General features: G+C 32.0%; 3 protein-coding genes across 4 annotated transcripts; 2 read left to right on the top strand and 1 right to left on the bottom strand.

The window, feature by feature from the left end:
* Positions 1-297: 297 nt before the first annotated feature.
* On the top strand, positions 298-6,200 carry LOC131844299 (prenylated Rab acceptor protein 1). Of its 2 annotated transcripts, none has more exons than XM_059193145.1 (6): positions 298-474; positions 2,425-2,527; positions 3,060-3,163; positions 3,580-3,664; positions 4,422-4,530; positions 4,995-6,200. In XM_059193145.1, exons 1-6 carry the CDS (start codon positions 404-406, stop codon positions 5,096-5,098), a joined length of 576 nt encoding a protein of 191 aa, XP_059049128.1. In that variant the 5' UTR covers positions 298-403; the 3' UTR covers positions 5,099-6,200. The 2 variants fall into 2 exon arrangements, with proteins under 2 accessions (XP_059049128.1, XP_059049127.1); XM_059193144.1 differs by having other exon boundaries at positions 298-495.
* A 498-nt stretch (positions 6,201-6,698) lies between these two features.
* LOC131844304 (transcription factor E2F7-like) lies at positions 6,699-11,324 on the bottom strand. Its single transcript, XM_059193152.1, has 3 exons — positions 10,873-11,324; positions 10,000-10,333; positions 6,699-9,394 (listed from the first exon to the last, which is right to left on the bottom strand). Exons 1-3 carry the CDS (start codon positions 11,058-11,060, stop codon positions 8,879-8,881), a joined length of 1,038 nt encoding a protein of 345 aa, XP_059049135.1. The 5' UTR covers positions 11,061-11,324; the 3' UTR covers positions 6,699-8,878.
* Positions 11,325-12,306: 982 nt separating this feature from the next.
* On the top strand, positions 12,307-20,952 carry LOC131844403 (probable serine/threonine-protein kinase DDB_G0282963). The gene is made up of 8 exons (XM_059193288.1): positions 12,307-12,777; positions 12,856-12,996; positions 13,601-16,828; positions 16,943-17,075; positions 17,157-17,262; positions 17,369-17,449; positions 17,982-18,122; positions 19,036-20,952. The coding sequence occupies exons 1-8, from the start codon at positions 12,511-12,513 to the stop codon at positions 19,169-19,171; spliced, it is 4,233 nt and encodes a 1,410-aa protein (XP_059049271.1). The 5' UTR covers positions 12,307-12,510; the 3' UTR covers positions 19,172-20,952.
* Positions 20,953-21,500: the final 548 nt, after the last annotated feature.

Below are 21,500 nucleotides of genomic sequence, written 5' to 3'. Positions count from 1 at the left end.
TGTCCAGCAGTAGACGTCTTCCGGGCTGCGATGAGAAATAAGCAGTGCAGTTTCAGAGGAGTTTTCTCCCGCGTACACTTATATTACAGCTTAGCGTTCATAGGTTATGGTATCAGTGTTCTGTGGTATGGTAACCATATACTAACAGATACGCCGTATGCTTGTTTGTCGTAATCGTGGATATTATCAAAATAATCCATCCATCACCGCCTAGGGATGTGCGGGTGACTAGTGTCAGCCAAATTAAAGGTCAATTTTGCCGTATGTCATCTCTGTCACGTCCTCACGTCATTCAATCAATTTAATTGTCAATTCAATATACAATATTCCTCAATCTCAAAACGTATTTATTATTATTTATTTTTAGAGTAAAGTAAATAATTATTAAATACGACTAATCATAATGGCCGAAAACGTAAATATAGATCTTTCAGGAGAAATGAATGCAACAACGGAGAAGAGAGGCTTTCAAAAGTATGTCAATGATATGGAATTGTAAGTCTACACTAACATTTGATACTTACGTGTTCAGGCTTGTGTTTATTTGCTTATCATTTTCATGGTTAACAGTTGTTAATTTTGGCCTAAATATGTGAGTATCTATATTATCAATGTGTTTACTAACATTAGATTGGAATTTATGAATTCTAGTTATATCAAAATTTACATAATATTGGTTACCGTAATAATTAGTAATTCGTATATTAATTGGCTTTTTAATCATTCCTAATTGTATTTTGATATAACTACAATTTCACTTATACCATGTTCCAGCCCATACTCGTCCCTTATGTTTCATAAATAATTATCAACTTATTGCATTTAACTCCAACATTGAAATTCTCTAACGGTCCCAGAACGCCGTCTTAAATACCATTCTTAAGGCAGCATGGTTTATAACCAACTCTCGAATTTACCAACAGTACGAGAGGAGGTTGCTAGCACAAGCTCAAAATATAAGGCTCGGCTGAGTGTCCACCCTAATGAGCTAGCCCAGAGGTTACTCGTTAATAACCCCCTAAAACGTCTGAAAATGACACAAATATTGGAGTTGAATAAAGTGTACTCCGGGTCTTGAAATCTAATCAAAGCGCCGGAGGCATCATGTAAATAAAAAGTTGTGCACTCACTGGACTGCAGACTTGCATAGTCATTTACCAACCAATCTGATTATAGTACACTTACTGATTGCGGATATACAAGGAACAGAAAAAAAAAACTGCAATTACTGCATTTTAAATATTAAAATTAAATGAATTAACATAATAAGTAAGTTCATTCCATTCCCATATAATTATTAAAATAGTATTGGAGTTTTTAAGCAACAATTATATGTAAGAAACATAGAGGAACTGGTATGAATCATAGTCAATTTGTAATTGGAAAATGGAAATTAAAATGCCATACATTTAAAAATCTATTTTGAAAAGTACAAGTAAACAAAAATCCTATTTAAGTTTAATTAAAATGATTTTGTATAATTATAGTATGTTGTTTTAATTTCTTTATTTTAATATTTTTTTACTATTAAAGTTTATCACATATTTAACTCTATAAATTTTGCCTTAAATTGCCTAAAATTACAATACCGTTTTATTTATATTTATATGGTCATCAGCTATCACTGTTTAGATTGATTTAGTCAAGACGCATCATTTATAGCAGCATTTGGAGCTTGAAACACCCTGGATTATTTGGTAACAAGCTTTACTTAAACAATACTCTCAGTCATGCTAAGACAACACCTTCATTGCCAACATGGATGTTGATACTGCCATTGCCAATTATTTATACATTAATTCTAAAGAAAGCCTCTAAAGGTAAACTGCAATTGTCTTCTGCATGGGTACCTACTTCAACTGCTAAGCACCTTGCTTTATAAGCTGTGTTTTACTTGTAGCATGCTGATTAAGCAGAAAAATTACAGATTAAGTAAGCAGCATAACATCTGAATCTTCTGGTATGGCAATACATCAGTTGTATTGTGGTTGATAAAAGATAGTGTTGTTCATGTATATAATACAATGATTACTGCTTACCATAAGGTGGGGTATGAGTGTGATTGTTTGTATTCATCTGGCTGCTTTTTATGTAAACTATGTAGTATGTATTTACATAAAAAGTATGTTTTTATATCAGTTGTCCAGCACCCATAAGCTCTGCTTAGTCCCAAAACTAGACTTGGTACTGTATGAATTTTGCAGGGTTATTGTTATTAATTTGCTGTTCCAAATACATAAAACAAAGTGAAGATTTGCTATAAAGAGAATATGCTTAATTTTAGAACCAAATGAATGAAATTTAGAATTAAATGGGTTTCAAAATTACCACAATATTTATAATGAATCTTAAGGCCTTTGGGTCAATGCATCCAATCTATTTAGCAGTTTTTTTAAATATGAATATTCTCTCTTTATTTTATAGACTTGTTCAGCATGTCCGCAGTGGAGCTGGTCCTGCATTGCTGATGGGCGTCATCGCATCGCGGCGGCCATGGACACAATTTGTTGCGACAGACAACTTTAAGGTCTTATTTATCATCATTAAAAAATCTCGTAAAATTGGTGGCTAAAGTGAGGGGAATTAGTTTTCTTTATTTCATAACGAACTTCTAACAGTGACTTTATCCGCATGCTCATGTTAAACTGTATTTTAGTGGTGGATTTGCTATCAATATACCAACCGGCTAGTTAAGACTTTTATTTACTTATAAATTGTAGTACTTGTGCTACATGTGTAGATATAGTCGAGGTGTCTGTTTGTGATTTCAAATGATATGTATGAGAAAATAGAATCTTTTGAGAATTATTTTGCTAGTTTGTGGACTTACTGTTGTTATCCGTAGTAGTATCAACGCAATAGTTTAAACTGTTTCGGGTGTAAGCACCAGTGTTCTGTTTTCCAAACTAAAAGTTTCCGAAAACATAAATCCTATATACCAAACATTTCTTTTAATAGGTTTTTTTTGTTTGGATAAATGTACCTGTTATTCTGAATTTTAACGAGTTTCCTATATTATGATATCAATGGTATTTAATAAAAATAATGTATTGTTACAGGCTCCACCCTCAATACCGCGACTTTCACGACGATTTTATAGAAACATTGAATATTTTCAAGCTAATTACTTAGTGGTTTTCCTGGGATTATTTGCATATTGTCTGTAAGTACAGCATAAACAAGCTGTTTCGTTTTTTAAATTGAATTCATCATTATTTATGATAGCAACAACAGCGATAGTTGACAATGGCTCTATTTTTTTTACATAGGCTTTAAATTTCGGATTCATCTATCTTAACTTCTAAGAAGGTAGATTTTGTTAGTCATCTATTGGATTGGCCTGTTTCAAAGGCAGGGTCGGCCGCATCATTAGCCAGGCTTAACCTTAGTGAATCCAATTTTAAAGAAGCTTCTTGTTAAAGGTCACAACGGTAGTAATTTCAATTAATATTGAAATTACTATTGTTGTGTTACGATTAAACAGATTTTAATTCAATTTCTGATTCAAATAGATCCTAGGCTATATTTACATAGAATAGTTTTTATTCATTATCTAAACTTACTATGTGTATTTTACAGCATTACATCTCCTTTGCTGCTAATAGCTATGGTAGCGAGTTTTTTCGGATATAGAAAACTGACTTCCGGACCTAATACTTGGAAGGTGAGTTAATGGTATTTTGTAGGTAGAATAGAATCGATGGCAATCTATGCTAGTGCCAAATGTGTTTAAGAGGCCCAGATGAAGGTAAAAGTTATATTTATTGAAGTCGGTATATGAAAATAAAATAAAATAAAATGTTAAATTAACAAACGATTAATTATTATTTCCAGCCTAAAGTAAGTTATCAGTAGTTTTTCTACAATAAATGCAGTTTTACATTAAGAAATCTGATTACAAAATCGCCGTGCTTCCAAAAGGAGCTTTATATACTCCTTAGCTGTAATGTATACAATTAAACAATACAGAATAGTCTGGGGTACAATAGATTTATTGTCATTGTTTAGTTTAACACATTTAGTGATCATTGTTTCTAAAAATTTTATACATACCATATTTTATTTCATATTTTGTTTCGTCTTATGAATAGTATGAAATACTTTGTATGCTCGAACTTATTACGAGCTATCCGTAATAATATATTGTTCATTGTGCGTTAAACAAATTAGAAAAATAATAAAGGTGACACAGGATTTGTAATTAAAATTCTCACTGTACGAGCTACGAAATTCCCGCCCAGCACCTTGTGCGATGACTATTGATTGAAAAAGTATTGGTTGGTTTTAAATATTGTTCTGCAAGCAGAAAGTAAAAAATAACTGGCTCAAATTTATCTTTATTATTACTTCTTGTAGCGCAACATTTTCCTTAAGTATATTGCCTCTATGACGAAAATCTAATCCTATCTATTTGTATTTAGATTGGTAGTTGGGAATTAACGAAGACACAGCAGTACGGATTAGCGGCCGCTGGTTCCATGGCCTTGTGTTGGCTTGCTGGTGCTGGAGCAGTTCTCTTCTGGGTTCTCGGTAAGTTGGTATTTTACATTTCCGATCCGATACTCTCACCTATGGCATGGCTTGCTTCGTAAATCGTATTTCGGTTTAAAGTGTAAAATAGGTTAGTGAAATTAAAGGAAAACGCAATGAACGTCACATGACGACGTTATGTGCAAATGACCGTGGTTACATCTGATAACAGTGCCATTATAATTTATATTATATTACTGTTATATAGACTCAAATCAGATCCGAAATTGCAGTAGCCTAGTTCTATTTTCAAAATAATAATAAGTTTACTAAACGATAGCTTAAAAGGCAGGCATCCCAATATGTATGTATGCTCTGGTCTTTATAGGCTACGAATCAATTTTTAATTTGGTTATGAACTATGTAGATGAGTAGTAGTGTCTTTGCCAATGTGATAGCTTTTATATTCTCAATTAAATAATCAATATAATATTGTATATTTAGTTACCTATTTTGTATTTCAGGCGCAACTGTGACAGTGGTGGCGCTGCACGCGAGTTTCTTTGACTCGGAGACATTGCCCGTTACCAACGACTCGGATCAGTTCCCAATGATTGAGCAAGTGTGACAGAGTTACTTACCACTGTTTCTACCGCCACCCGGTCGCATCTCGACGTCTCACTCACCACCAGTTCCATAAAAGCCATATTACTTATCTGTTTTCTTTAATACTTGTTTCTGTGGGTATCTCACACAGTACCAGGGAATATGTAATAAATGTATATAATTAAATAATTATTTATAAACGTATTAAAATTGTAAGTATTGGTATTTTTTTAGTTCATTATTAATTAATTCTTGCCGTAGTCAATTGGAGTCAAAATGTTGTAGAAAAACAATTAGACACTGCTCACTATTATATTTTTGAGAATGTTGATAGCATTTTTTAATTATAGCTTAATTGTAATTTATAGTACTTATTATATTCTTATGCATTATTGTTTCAAACTCTTAGATCTTCCATCTAATTTTAATTTCAAAGATTGTTTGTGCGTGAAATTTTGAAAAAAAAATATAATATCTATTTAAAATTATAGGTAAATAATGTATAAACGTATTTTCTATCTTATAAGCTAAATATCGATAAGATAATCATTATAACACATTTAAGTCAGCTTTTCACTAACTGCATTGTGACACTAATTTATATTACAACAGGCTTCATATTATTATAGTCTCGAAATATATCAAACGTGAATAATCAATAGAGAAAGCCACTGAAAGTAGGTAAGGCCTGAATTTATTTATTTTGCTATATAATTAATTACTTATTTTGGTGTCCTAATCCAAAACCATGTTTAATTTCTAATTATATTTTTTCTGTGCGTAAACAGTATATTTATCGAAATTTGTAATTCAAAATAAGGATGAGTTGGTAAGTTAATTATAAAACAATATGTAATGATGTGGTATTTACTTCTAAAAACGGGAAGTTATATTAAACTATTTAAAATTAGAGATTAAAATATTAATGTTGTATGCCGAAATTACTTGAAATTAGTTCAGGGTGATTGAGTAATTAATATACTAGTTTAATCTCTCTATGTGATTGCAAACTTATTTCTTATTACGTATATCTTGTACATACTGTAAAATGTATACATATAAAAATTTTGATACTTACTTGTTTTAAAACACTGTTTTCGTCAATGACATGTATATAAATAGTTCTGTACATTAATAATTTGTAGTTTTATTTGTTTCGTTCATACCAGGACATTTTGTTTTTTTTATTAGTATTAATGGAATGGTCCACGCTTGCGATAACTGTTTTACGCTAGCAGGGCACCAGTGGAGGACGTTAAGATAAAATATTGACGAGTGAGATCAGCCCATTCTAGCAAATTACCAGGAATTTATCACAATGATTTCCAGGGGGTACCGCGTGGAGCACAACCTGACACGGTACTTTGCTAGCATTGGTGTATTAGTTCACATTATTAACCCTGTTCCCTCAATTGGATGAAGTTATAACCCACAGCAGGCAAATGGGAAATCCCGCTTTTATTTTCTTCAGAGGTAATTAGGATTAATAATAGAATATTAATAAATGATTGATTATAAGCAAAACGAAAACTGAATGAAAGACTTACCGTTACATGTCACTTATCCGATACATTGGAGTAATAGGGTAAGCAATAAGACAATCTATTAATTTCAAATCGTTTAATAGACCTAGAGCTTAAAACAAATAGTAAATAATAAAGCAACTTGTCATAAATCTTTTACATTATAAAACTTGTATTTTCACTCTATTAGAGTTTGGAAGACAGGCTGCATTCATACAAACATCATGGATCGTTTAGCAAACATGTATTCATAGGCATGGAAAAATATGAGCTAATCCGCCAACAACTGGCCTACACTGACAATGATTCTAATTTAGAACGACAATGTTTTGTATAGTTTCGCTTTTCACGTATTTCCTTTGTATACACTAGCAATATTATATTCCATATTTCGTGTTTAATAAATGAACTAAGTAACACTGTTATCTATTTATTCGGTTTAGTTTTCATTAATGTTCCAAATAAACGCACAAAAATAGATTGAATTTAAATCGATATTGAGATTAGACTTCAAAATAGACCAGTTAGTAACTACAAACAAATTATACAGCGAAAATTAAAATATAGTTCTCTAATAAATTTATTGTTCTATCTCTTCTTGGATCACATTGATTGTTAAAATGTTCAATATTTGTTCATTAATAATACACCAATTTTAGGTATAAGTATAAATCTTCAGAGATAAAAAATAGACTTAGGTATATATTTTACGTCAAACAAGAATATTGAGTTATTCCTCACTTTACGCATAATTTATTTTAATAAACCTATTTATAGTTCATTTTATTATGCATAACACCAAATGGAAATCATGCGTATAACTCTTTGCAGGGTGAAAATACATAAACCTGACATAATTATTAATGCATAAATTCATTGTGTACTAAATGAACTAAAAACCATAACATAAACAAGCTGCGTTTTAAGAAAACATTATTAAAACAATATATTATGTCAAAGTAATTGTCATTGTTACTTATATAAAGTCAGTCCCAGGACTCTCCCAGGGGCAAAGTTATAATACTCTGAGGGTTGGTTATAAGTGCTATACAGTTAAAGCACAACTGGCAACCCAATAATAAAATAACATTAATATTTTGTATACATACCATGTTATTTCATTTTAACACTTAAATATTATCTGCTTTTACAAAATATTTACATTTCACAATAAGAAAGTTACTTCGTATAATTTTTCCTATATTGATTACTCCATATATTAATCATATTGCTGCTAACTGAGATTTATTATAAATTTAAAACTAGGCTTTAAAGATAAGGAAGGTCGATTTCAAAACTATTTTGGCGAAAAGGTGAACAGCCGTTTTGGTTGTACTATGAATGCACAATATATGCATTTTATCAAATACATATATAAGATAGAAACAAAACATATTTTATTTGTAAAATGAAGGAGGCAGGAAATGCCAACACATTATAATGCAAATAAAAGTTCAAACTCAAAACATGCGCTAAAATACTCAACAATACATACATAAACTATAAGAACAAGTAACATCTAGTTGCAAAATTATATTTTACATATGTAACCAGTTTGAATAGGAAACTTATTTTATTCATTTATATATTAATTAATATTTCTTAAATTTTTCCTCATCTGTCATGTAATAATTAAATTTTTTCTAATATTTTAGTAGAACATAATGAAAATATCAGATTACCTTACTATATTAGAAAAAAAAATAAGTCCTCTTACTAAGTACTCCTACTAAACAGAATTGACTAATCAGGTTGGCACTTTTGCGATATTAAAAACAAAAATGGCAGTTTAAGAACAAACAAATGCTTGAATAAAAAATATACATTTATAACAGTTCATTCATGTTTCTGTAAATGTCTTGACAGCAGCAATATGATCCGTTCAAAAACTCATTGATTTTGATCCTTAATTTGTAGAATAAACATGTATATACTTGGAGGATTTTGTGACACTTGCCACATAAACAATCAATAAAATATAATCATCATTAATCAAAAGTTCATTTAAACATTATATTTTATACATTATCATAAAAAACCCCATAAATACAGGTATTTTTTATGATATAACAGTTACTTCATTGCACTTTTTAATTTATTGTCTGGGACAATGATAAAATTTCTGCTTTAAATAACAATAAATTTAACTATAGGAACATAGTTTATGTAATTTTGTTATTAAATAAAACATTTTAAATAATATATGAGACTTATAGATCCCCTGGAAGACTATAAAGTATACAAAAATATGTATAAAACTATGATTTTTTTATAATAAATCACAACAGTGTTCCATTATTAATCTTAGTCAGTTCCATGTCAGCCACCAGTAAAATTTCATCCCACTTATGTGTTGGAGTGTGGGGTGGTGTGGTGACACCAAGTTTCAGTTCTTTGCTGGAATTTGGAGTTGTGAATTCCAACTTTCTTTTAGACCTCCCAGCAGACACATGAAATGTCGGTGTTTTCAGAATATCGGCTGGTACAAGCGGAGTAATGGGGGACGGTGTGGCAGTGATCACATTAGAAGTTACAAATATAGATGCGTTGACATACTTATCACATTTCTTAATTTTAAATGGCCCTATATACTTAAACACTGGCTTCTTTAATATTGAATTGCCAGATACCTTTTCTATGAGACCAACTGAAATAAATACATTGGCTATATCATACAGCCTCCTGACTTTGGACTTATGTTGACGATCCTGTTGTTCAGGTGAGAGTACAGTCTGATTTTTAGTAGATGTATCAATTAAGACACTTACAGCCATCTCCAGATTTATTAATGTGTTCTGTAAATAGAAAATTATATACAACTATATTTCAAAAACTATTTAAGTCCTATGCTCTAGGGGAATTATTATTGACACATCAAACAAAAATCTATTTCATTTTTGTTCAATACAAATTTATATTGGTAATAGAGAAGAGTTTTATGATAATTTATATTTTTATGATTAACAATGAATCCAGCTATTCATTGTTAACCCAAATGTCTGTCATCTGTTGCTGCAACTGAAAGAGAAGAGGCAGTATGTGTGCAGTGTACCTATTTTTTTTTAAATGTGTTTCAATTTTATTTTATTTTTTAAAAGGATAAAATTGGTTAAAAAGACATCACGGTTTTGCAGGCACAGATATGTGACAAGACAGTAATACTGTATAAGGGGGGTGCACAGATCTGTGTCAAAATGATCGAAGGGTTAATCATAAAATGGTTAAACTTAAAAATATCATTTATTTGACATGCTTTAGTCTTGATGTTATATATCCTTTATCAATAATTAGGTTATCTAACATTAAAATATTTTTTTAATTTGAACTAGTACCTTAGTTTAGTGAGATAAAACTATTGAGCTTTAAATATATATTACAAGAAACAATAGTCAGTACTTACAGGAGGTTCTACTAAGAATAGCATCAGGAATCGTTGAGCTAAGATTCCCAGTGTTTTATGTTTAGGAGCAGGTGGCTTAGGTGCTCTGCCACGGAGGGCTTCCGACAGTTTCAGATGCTCTCCTTGTTTCTTTAATGTCTTCAAAAAAGAGTTCAGCCTTGATCCACCATACCACAGATATGTGTTCTTCCTTTTATGAACAGCACATTGCATAGCTTCCAAAATATTTATTATATCATACATTCTTCGCTTTTCTACACCCAACCGGGCTGCAGTAGTGTCCAATTGAATTTCGAGACTGCTGTTTACATGTAGAGGAAAAAGGCTAAGAAATCTGTGAAATATAAAGAAAATTATAACTTGGTGTGGTGGGACTGGTGACTGGGCTAGAATAAATATGTTTGAGTGTTATGATGGCTCGCTCACTTGTTACACTCATGAACAGGTGCGGCTTGTAGGGACTGGTTTGCTCTGATTATTATGACTGATTTATTTTATTACTCAAGTAACTATTCACATAAAAATCTTAAACATGCAATGCAGTAACACAACTACTTAAAACAGCAACATGCAAAATTCCTGTTCATTATATGTATGAGTCTGTATTCTGAATGTGTGATAGAATAAAAATTTTGACTATTCAAGTGCTTATATCAAGTTTATTTGAATGAAGATTATTTGTATTACGGAAGGTATAAATTATCAATCTCCTTTTTAAAAATTAATTAATTGGTCATCTCTGTGTGTAGTTTTTCTCGCCTGGTACCCAATTAAAAATGTAAATAAATGTGTTCGACAATTCCGAGTAGTTAAGTATTATTTAATTTAGTAATTATAAGTTTCTGTATATTTGAAAGGGTAATTGCACAGTACCTGTCGCATAGTATTTGCAGAGACTTTTCTTTGCGGTGGACGATGCTTGGCGGCGGTGTAGGATATTGCAATGCGACACTAGTCAGTAACTTTAGGTTAGCTGTCGGCGACACATAATTCGGTGAATTTGTGACTTCGGAAAGCGCATACCGCTTTGGAGTACAAGAAATGTTGTCATCGTCATACATTTTGTGATAACATTATGCAATTATACAATGCAATACATAATTCGCGTACTTTTTCATAAGGCGAAATCCAGTTGGTTGGTGATTCATATTATAACACGAGTGAATTTTTGTTATAATCCCTATATTAGCAGCTTTACACTTTACCAATATTTGTTATAATACAATAAAACATTATTCATAATAGAAAATATAATCTCTGACTAATTAATATACTAAACTAAATAATAAACAATTTACTATAACTTCATGACAGTGAAAAATAAATGCGCGCGAGTGAAGTAATCAGTGTTGCTAGATAATTTTCTAGTATTGCCCGCGAATTTTATTTCCCAACCTACTTGTTTTTCACATGACATTATTTTTACTCTTATTACATCAGTCTCATCTCATACTAAAAATCTCAGCGATTCCATTTCTATATCATACGCTCGCTTCAATAAACCCCTAACTGATTTGTTGTGGGAATCTGATGATGGGACACGGATGGGACTGGAACTGTACCTCTAGACGCATTTTATATATTTTTTTTTATCAGTGAATAAAATGTCATGCAAGACGTACTACCCTTCTGTAATTCAATGGCTCATGTAGCGCTGTTGCAAGCTATTAGTATATCTCTCTTGTTCTCTGTTATACTTCTTCCCTGACCGCTCTCATTCCCAGGCAATTTAGTTCTTCTGATTAATAGAGGTGCAGCAGTTATAGTTCTGTGTGCTTTATTCCGAAACCGTTTAATTATTGGCTGATTCTGATTAGTTTTATAAATAAGTATATTGTATTTCATGGTGTGATGCTCTGCCTGTCAGTTAGTTTAGATTTCTAAGCCGTGAATTCAATTCATTGCATTTTTTGGACGTGTAATTCCACCTTTGGAAGAAAATCATCAATCACCATTGGCATAGTAAATAAAATTTTTGTGAATTAATTACACACGATGAGCTAACTGATTTATTTTTCCTCGCCAAGTCATTGTCCACCGCAGCCTCTCAAGTCCTTATGCGCCGTTAAGGAATAGTGTCTACGTGATGTATCTCATAGTGCAACAATTCGAAAAACGTCCATAGGGAACTATATATTTTTATTAAATAAAAAAATGTAAGATGTCATATCCCACGATCATAAAACTAGTATAAAAATAGATAATGGATATATAAAATAGGTTGTTGTTACGTCTCTATTATACATTACGTAGATTTAACCGGAAATATCTGTCTATGACAGCTTTTTTTTTTATTGTCGAATATGTCATGGCTGCCCCCAAGCTTGATTTCTTTTCGTAGGAAAGTGAGCTTGGTTTTCTTTGAAGCTGGTGATTGCCGTCAGTTATACCTTTTATTTACATTTTGTTTAAGATTGTACTTCGCCTTTAGTGATTTAAACTGCGAGAGACATTTATCAATTAAAATGGTATTAGTGTAGTATAGAAGGAAATAAAATATCATTAAACAAAATGAACGACGGCGATTGGATTTGCCCTGAAGCGAATTGCGGTAATATTAATTTCGCACGACGGGTCTCATGTTACCGCTGTAATAAAGAACGACCAGATAGTGGTAAACCTTTTAAAAAGAAACTTGGTACAGAAATTGGGAAATCAGCTGCTGAAAAGAGCCGCGGTTTGTTCAATGCAGACGATTGGCAATGCAACAAATGTGCGAATGTTAATTGGGCCCGGCGTCAGACATGCAATGTTTGTAATGCACCGAAGTTTGGCGAAGTATGTATATATCTAAATTGTAAATATTATTGGCCAGTACAGTAAAATGTAATATTTTATGTAACTTTGATTTAACAGGTGGAAGCACGCACAGGATATGGGGGAGGGTACAATGAGCGAGGTGTGGTGGAATATCGTAGGCGGGAACCCTCCTCAGATGATGAATATGATGAATTTGGAAGAAAGAAACGTAAGCGCAAACCTGAAGCACATGATAAGGTGAGTTCTATAAATTACAAGCTGTTTAATAGAAATGTTCCTTTATTATTAACATTACAGACTTAACATTAATGTCTTATATTCATTGTGCATTATGCAGCTCTAACACATATTCACCCTTATAGTTTTTGGTATTCAATTTAGAGGATATATATTATATTATTAATATATAAATGATTTAGGCAGTGTTAGTGTTGTATACCATATTTGTTAAGAACAATAATAAATTATGAAACAATTACAATTGTATGTAAGTATAAGAATATCTTGGAACATGAATCTTTTTGCTTGAAAACTAGGAATTCTTCAAGTTCTGGTCTAGAACACACAAATGGCTCCACAATTTGTGTTATCTAGAAAATGCACAATGAACTTTATTTATGTTAAAATATAATTTTATTTTAATACCTTTATTTACCAGTCCTTATTAATATGTATTCCTAATTTGAAATATTAAAAACAATAGTTAATTTTTATTTTAAAAATTTTATAAAAATCTAGGGGAAAGCATTTGAAGCTAAGAAGATTTGATGTTAATGTAAGTGCAATAAAATTTTGAAGCACATCATTATTAAAGTGGAGATTATTTTTCCTGTTCCTTCAGGTTGGCATCACTGAAGGGGCAGCATTCAAAAAAATGCCACCGACAGTACTGCAGATGGAAACTAATTCGGATCTTGCAATGCCTGTACCAGCATCAAAAGTGTCATATGTTAACAAAGAACAAGCCCATGCTAATGGTAGCCTTAGTGATGGATCTGTATGTGAAGTACCCCTACTATCTAAAACTGCATTTAGGAGGAATCAACTCCAATCACAAACAAACTATCATAGGCAGGACCATATGTTGCCTACTTTAAAAACAAATGGTATGAATTATCGAAAGAGGTTTATTAGTGCAGGTGATAGAGAGCACAATGTATCTTCTGGCTATGAGACTGGTCCAAAAAAAATGAAGCGAGACTCTGATGTTGCCACAGTCAAAACATATAATCCAGTTATGGAGAATAGGGTGTCTTCAACCAATAATGAAGTGGTTTATAAGTTTACTGGATTAACTCCTGCTGAAGATTTCCAAGTAACATACACTTTGGAAGAAAGAGTAAAGGCAGCGGCTTTTGCTATTGTGTATAATAATTGTAAAATTAGTACTGATAAATTTGAATCTCTATATGATAAACCAGCACCTGACTTTAAAACCATATTTGCATGGAGACAACGTCTATTATCTACTGGTTGCTTAGTGGATAGCCACTTAGAAACAAAGAAAGATAGTCTTGAGAAACCATCAGCTTCAGTTCCAACTGCTAACATTATTTCTGGTTTAGAGAACAAAACCATCAAAAGACTTCCAAATCCTGATGAAATTCCTATTATATCGGATAGTGATGATGATTGTAAAATAAAGACACCTGTTCCTACAAAATCTCTACCATTGTTGAACCACAGAAGTGTGAGTGTAGAAACTTTATTAATTGGTGGAATAGACAATGAAACCAATGTAGCAGGTGGCTCCAGTGCAGGAGAAGGTAGGGTATCACAAGCTAGAAGCCAGTCATGTTCGACAAATCAGCAAACCCGTTCTAGTTCATGTGATAGTCGAGATTCTAATTATCCTGACACAGATTCAGAAAGGGGAAGTAAAGAATCTAGATCCAGAAAACCTCTAAAGAACTTAAATCATCCATCAAATACTTCAGATAGACAGTTTAATCAGGACTCAGATTCAGATTCTATTTCATATCATAGTGATGAAGACAATTTCTTATCAAGAGTTTTTGAAGATGGTAGAAAAATAAGACGAAAATCAAAGAAATGTATTCCAGCTGCTAAAGTGAAAAATAGTATATCTGAAACATCAACATTTATGGGATATAGTACAGCAAAGCAATCAGAAAAGTCTCCATTAACAACTGGTAATATTTATATGTCAAATTTGCGTAATATGGGAGTAAAAAATCAGGAACATAGTACAGTAGATATTGATGGTTGTTCAAATGAGTATGTACCTACAAAACTTGGATCAACAACAAAGAATTATCAAGAATTTAAAAATAATGTAAAGAGGAAGGGATTTTGGGCGAAAGGGAATGGAAGAACCATTGTTAAAAATAAACCTGCACCAAATGAGTTGAAACCAAGAGCACTGGAAGAATTTTCTACCAATGTATATTCTGTTTCTCCACTTGGTTATGTTACTGCTCAACAGTCAGAACAGAGTCAGGTGAAGCAAGTACCACAGAAACCAGTGCGGCAAATAGCACATCAACTACCAGAGCCACTTGTACAGAAACCACTAAATCTGAACACTGGTGATGATTTTACTAAAGATGAATTTGACCATTTTGCAATTGTAGATCATTTTTTGCCATTTGATAGACCAAATACCTTACCTTCGTCAACTCCACAAATATTTAATAATAATGTAGAAAGCTCAGTAGCGAATTCATCATGTGTATTTGATATAGTACAGTCTCAATCCTCATCAAAAAATAGAAGCATAATGGATATATTTGGGAATAATGATGGAAATCTAAACAGTCTAGATTCAACGGAATTAGAGAAAAATGACAATGCCCCCAAAATTTATGAAACTGAGTGGGATGATGATGATGACGCCCTCTACAAAGAATCTAGTACACCAGACAAAAAACGCACGCCATCTCCGCCCAGTATTGGTTCACTTAGGGTTCAAAGTCCTATGTCCAGTATTTTATATGCTTCAGATAATGAGACACCAAAGAAGAATAAAGATATACCAAATGCAGCAGCTGTTGACATTATTAGGGATAAACATGATGTGTTGTTAGGTTTGTTAAAAGAATTTCAGACTAACAAAGAAAAAGAAGACCATGCACAATCCCTTAATCATATAGGATTGCGAAAAGAAAGGAATGATATAGAAAGTGATTATACATATCATTCAAAATCTGTAGTAAACATGTCACCAAAACTTTTGTTCACTAGACCTGATGCAATTCCACAAGATGTAACTAATGGAATTATGTCTATTTCGGAAGAAATACTTAATAACGAGTCAGTATCGGCTATAACCATACCTCATGAAAATCCAATAAAAAATATAAGTCCATCAAAAAGGGTAAAAATTTTAGAATCTGTTACTATATACCCAAGTGGCAATGGAATGTCTTCTGCATCAGATCATTCAAATAATGTAACTAGTAATCAACAGGATTCATCTGATACTCAGATCTCACAGTCCAATCCATCACCACACCATGAAAGTGACATTGAGGAAGTAACAGTACAAACTGAACCACTACAACCATCAGCACCAATGGATTTGAGCAATTTATTATCAGGAATTAATACAAATACATTGCTACTAGCTCTTCAGAACTTGCAGCAATTAACTCAAAATTCCAGTACCAATACAAGTGGATTTAATGAGTCTGATGATGTTATACAAGTTAATGACAGTGATAAAAACGAAGATGTCGAAGCTATTAATATTATAAATGATGAGGAATGGGAAAAGGAAACAAATCGCGGTGGTAGCATAGAGAGGGAACTAGAAAAGCTGGATGGAGCTACTAGTGATACTCCTTTTTTAAGTGATATTTTTGATCCTGGTCCAGTGGTTATTCCTTCTAATGTCACAAGAAAATTAAATCTGAATCTTATATCTACTGACGATACTAAAAGTGAAAACAAGGCAAATTTAAATCAAAATGCTCCAGTAATTGGAAATTTTAAAAGTTTTGCCCTACCAAAACCTATAATGTTAAATAGACTCAAATTAACTGTGAAAACTACAGATAAGAACGTAAAAAAGACAGCAAATGGCAAGAAATTAAAGAGAAGAAGAAAGGTTTGTATTTAAATCTACTTTGTCATCGGCTTATAATTTTTAAAAGTCAACTGGAGCTTTTGTTGGAAATAATTTTAGACAAATAAGGATATTAGTTTGATTGTGTTGTTTCAGAGTAAACCATCTGGATCCCAAGGTGAAGGTGACGGTGATGAAGAGGATGATGAAGAATCAGGTGATGATGCTGATCTTTCTAAATATGATTTATGGGGCAGTGATGAAGAACAAGGCAATTCCTCTAAAACTGGTCAGTTTTCATATTGAATAAACCCAATATAGTTACAATGTTTGTATTTATCTTTATATAATAAATGTATTGATGTAACAGAAACGGCCGATAAGACGAAAGGTGGAGAGACATCAAAAGGGAATGGATCGGAAACAGTCGAAAATAATGGCAATTCAGCGTCTCCGGACACGAAAAACAGTAAAAGGTTTGTTAAAAATAGGACTGTTAAATTTGATATTGATGAATCACTGTTATATAATTTGATATGTTAAATACAAGTTTCTGGAATAATTTAATATGTGTGTCAACAGGTCTAGGAGCTCGTCTTCGTCATCCAGTTCATCTTCCAGCTCTACATCTAGTCACAGCTCTTCACAGGCCCCTAAAAATAAGTATGTTGTGTCTTTTTGTATATGTTTAAAAAGGTCTAAACAGCTAAATAATTTGTTCTAGTTTAAAAGAATGGTTAATTTGTATTTTATGGAAATTTCTCATACATTATTATCATCAGTCCACTGCAGACCACTATTGGACATAGAGCTCTTGAAAGGCATGCCACTGGGCATAATATTCGGCCCTTATCCAGTTATTATCCGCACTTAATGGCGTTTCGGATTAATTTGGTTACTTTTATCAGTATACCCATTACCAGAGAGGTAAAATCTGAAATAGTAAATGATATAAAGCGTTCGTAACAGGTTCTTTTTTTTTGGATTCTCCTAATGCTGTAGGCCGCAGCTGCTCTCTACAGCTTTGCCGGACGATAGGGCGCGAGTGCAGATGGTACTCCAAATCCGCAAAAGGACTTATGGAACGACAGAAGGATACGAAGGATGTTTATGATGTATATAACGTGTTCAATTTTAACCATTGATATTCGACAGGTGTAAATACAGCGCGTGGAGTAACGTTTGTGTGTTTCAGATTCGACGATTTCAATCTAAACAGTGAACGGGAATATTCACCGAAGAGTCGCAAATCACGGTCGCGGTCGCCTCGGTCGCGTTCAAGTAATACGCCAGCTAGACGCAAGTCGCGAGACAGTCGCTCAGCTGGCGAGTCCAGGTAAATATATTATAATTAATTCAACAATTGAAACGTAGCATATTAAAATATTGTATGGCAATAATTATATTTATTCAAATAGGTAGCAATAATATGAAATGTAAATATAATGTAAAGAAATGTATACTCGGTTAATAGAACATATACTAGATTACTAGACTCGAGACTAAAACATATAGAGTATACATTTTAAAATTATAAATATTTTTTTTTAAAGTTTTCCTATCCTGAAATACAGCTAACGAAACTAAAGTAGTGAGTCAAAATCTGGTAGACAGATGCAAATACAGGATATCTTAAAATGAGGAGCAAGAAGTTAGATTGATCAAATCCGCTGCTTTATTATGTTACATAGATGGTAATAATTCCAATTTGTAACATTGAAATCGGTCGGTACGTCTGGGATTTGTTTGAACAGTTTTCGAATTGCAGTTTCAACTAAGAAATTGCAATTGGTGATGATTTTTACATAATGGTAACATCGAATTTACTTCATATAAAAATATTTTAGTGATACAGAGCGATAGAGCGGATTTTGTTATTATATAAGAAAGGAAACGCCAGTATCACTGCAATGATTTGAGAAATTCTTTCATTCTTTGTGAGGTACTTTATGCAGGCCATATATTATGTGAATGTAATAAAATCTTACAAAGTTATGGGCATACCTGTGCTGCCATACAGGGCTATATCTTTACGTAGTATATAATGAAGTCGTTTCCACTGTCTGTTCGCTTAGCTCTTTTAAACTACGCAACTGATTATAATGCAGTTTTTAGGAATAGATAAAGTGATTTAAGAGGAGTTTATTTGTATAATACATGTACACTCGTGCTAAACCGGGGCTAGCTACCCTAGTAGCATATAAAATAGATGCAATAGAAATTATATTGTATTAATTAATTGTTACTAGATCATCCCGCGACAAGGAGAGGTCACGTGATCGAGAGCGACGCGACAAGTCGCGTGGAAATCGGGACGATCGCAAGGAGAGACGCTACAGTCGTGAAGGTGCAAGCACATATCCAGCGCGTGGACGGCATCGCTGAACTTTCGAATATCCACAAATTGAATATGGGTCGTAAAGTATATTGATTGGAGTATTGTAGTTTGAAAAAAGGGACCTTCTTTGAAGGAGCATAAAAATAGTATTTCTTTAAAAGGTTTTGAACTTTTTATTGGTTAAATCCACAAAGGAAGCGTCTAGGAACTGCTTAATTCTCATTTACTATCAAGATATAATTTTATTATGTCAATAAAATGCTTAAAATAATCTGTGGAAATCTCAGAAATATCTATATTGTATATTGTTACTACTGTAACAAAGTAGAAAAAGTCTTGGTAAAAAGCATAATTTTTTGTTAAGTTTTGTATTTTCATTACTATTATTTTACTTAAAGTATTTAAAAATCTAATTTATTATCATGGTAACATTGTTCATGAGTGTAAATTTTCAAGTACATATAAACTCTTGTGTTTATTTTCATATTGTTATTATAATGACCTTTGTAAGTATATACATATGTTATTCCTATTTATATGCTTACTTGTAAAGTTCACGGCATTGCCATTGCGTAAATTGAGATAAGAAGTATCGTAAGTGACAATACAGGGTATGGTCCATCTGTGGACAAAATGTACAGGTTATTATATAGTACATTATGTGGGAAACAGCTATATTTGAATGACAGTTTGTATAATATAACTACTTATGAGTTGTATTAGGGAAAATGTTTTCTAAAAAAGATACCTACCGCCCGCCTCTTGGTCATACCGATACTGTATTAGTATTCTACCTTAGGTACCCTATAAACGTCTTCAAATAAACAATTTAGTGCAACTGTTTATATTGGTGTATCAATTTAACATCTTTATAAAATTTCAGATTTCAAATATTAGAAAATAGTATCTACAATCTACATATTTTATGATGCGTGTCTGTAACAAACCCATCAGATTGGATGTATACCAAGTAGTAGAAAAAAAATCGTATATTAGATTTTAAAATAATATCATGTATAATAATAGTAATGATCAACTATAAAATTGACAGTGGGCAGTGTTGCCATTTTAAAAATAATACTATTGTATGTTTTGAGTTGCATGTTACAGTATTAATATGTACTGTAAGTTGTAACATATAAACCATGTCGATATTTTAACTATAGCCTAAGAATAAATGTAACATTTTAACTATGACCTAACGAATGTATATTGGCAGTGTTTTAGTAATCGGACTCGGTATTGATTGTGTTCTGTACATCGTAACTATGAATAATTTACAATTGGTATAAAGATTTTTTTTTTAATTATCAAGTGCGTTTGTGTATATTTGAAATTCAGGAATGAATTTAGTTTTTATCTTGATAAACCTGGAACTGTAAACTTTAAAAGATTAAGTACATACAGCCCGATAATTTGATTTTTATTATGTATATAGTTCTAAACGTTCAAGTTGTATGAATATATAAATTTACTGGTTTTATAATACTAGTAATTTGTAGGTACTTGAGCTTTGTGATATTGCTTTATAGATTCTATTTTGTTTTGTTTAACTGAACTACTAGCTTTTCGACGAGTTGTATGATCTCTATTTCGGTTGCAATCGTTTTTGTCCTTTATGTCTATTAGATAGCAATACATCATGCATTTAATAATTATCATATTGTACTATGGAAACAGGTGTGATTTTATAATAATTTTGACATGCATTCATTTTGAATCTATGCCAAAATCACCTTATCAGGAACTAGTAATTTTTGGTCGCATGATTATGTTTTACTTTAAAAAAAGTAGAACAGTCTTCAGCACAGTTCGATATGTCGCATACTCGTATGTAATAGTGACTTAAAATGGCTAACGTTGGAGTACTAGAAAACTTTATGTTATTAGTAATTTGAAGTACCTATTTTAGTTCTGATCTATGCAGTGGCTTATTAATAGGGAGGCAGAGCGGACAAAATGCCAAGGCTATACGAGCTATATATGTTTGGAAAAGCTATGAGTATATGCAAGATTCTAATATTTATTAGATAAATTTTTAAAAAATATTGTGTATAGTCAATTTATGAACAAACATCGTAAGCCAAAAAGACTATAAAATTAAATCTACTTCAATTACAATTTTAAGGATATCTCCTAAAGTTGTAAAGTTGTTGTTGTTGTTGTTCAGATAAAAAAAAATTAAGTTGGTTAATGTAACAACAACAACACATATAGAAAAATAATTACAAAAGAAAACTTAACATAAATGTGCACAATAAAAGGCGTCCTTGTCGCTTACAGAAGAGTTGCAAGTCACTAAATAGTATGTTTCCGGTTAATATTCTCGTATCGCTTTTTAGATCCAGTATTAATTGATTGATTGAGCGCGAAAGT

Source organism: Achroia grisella, unplaced genomic scaffold (assembly GCF_030625045.1).
Source record: "Achroia grisella isolate CSIRO2021 unplaced genomic scaffold, CSIRO_AGI_Agris_v1 utg402, whole genome shotgun sequence".
Taxonomy (NCBI): Eukaryota; Metazoa; Arthropoda; class Insecta; order Lepidoptera; family Pyralidae; genus Achroia; species Achroia grisella.
The sequence above is the reverse complement of the archived record's forward strand: the minus strand, read 5'-3'. Positions and strand labels throughout refer to the sequence as shown.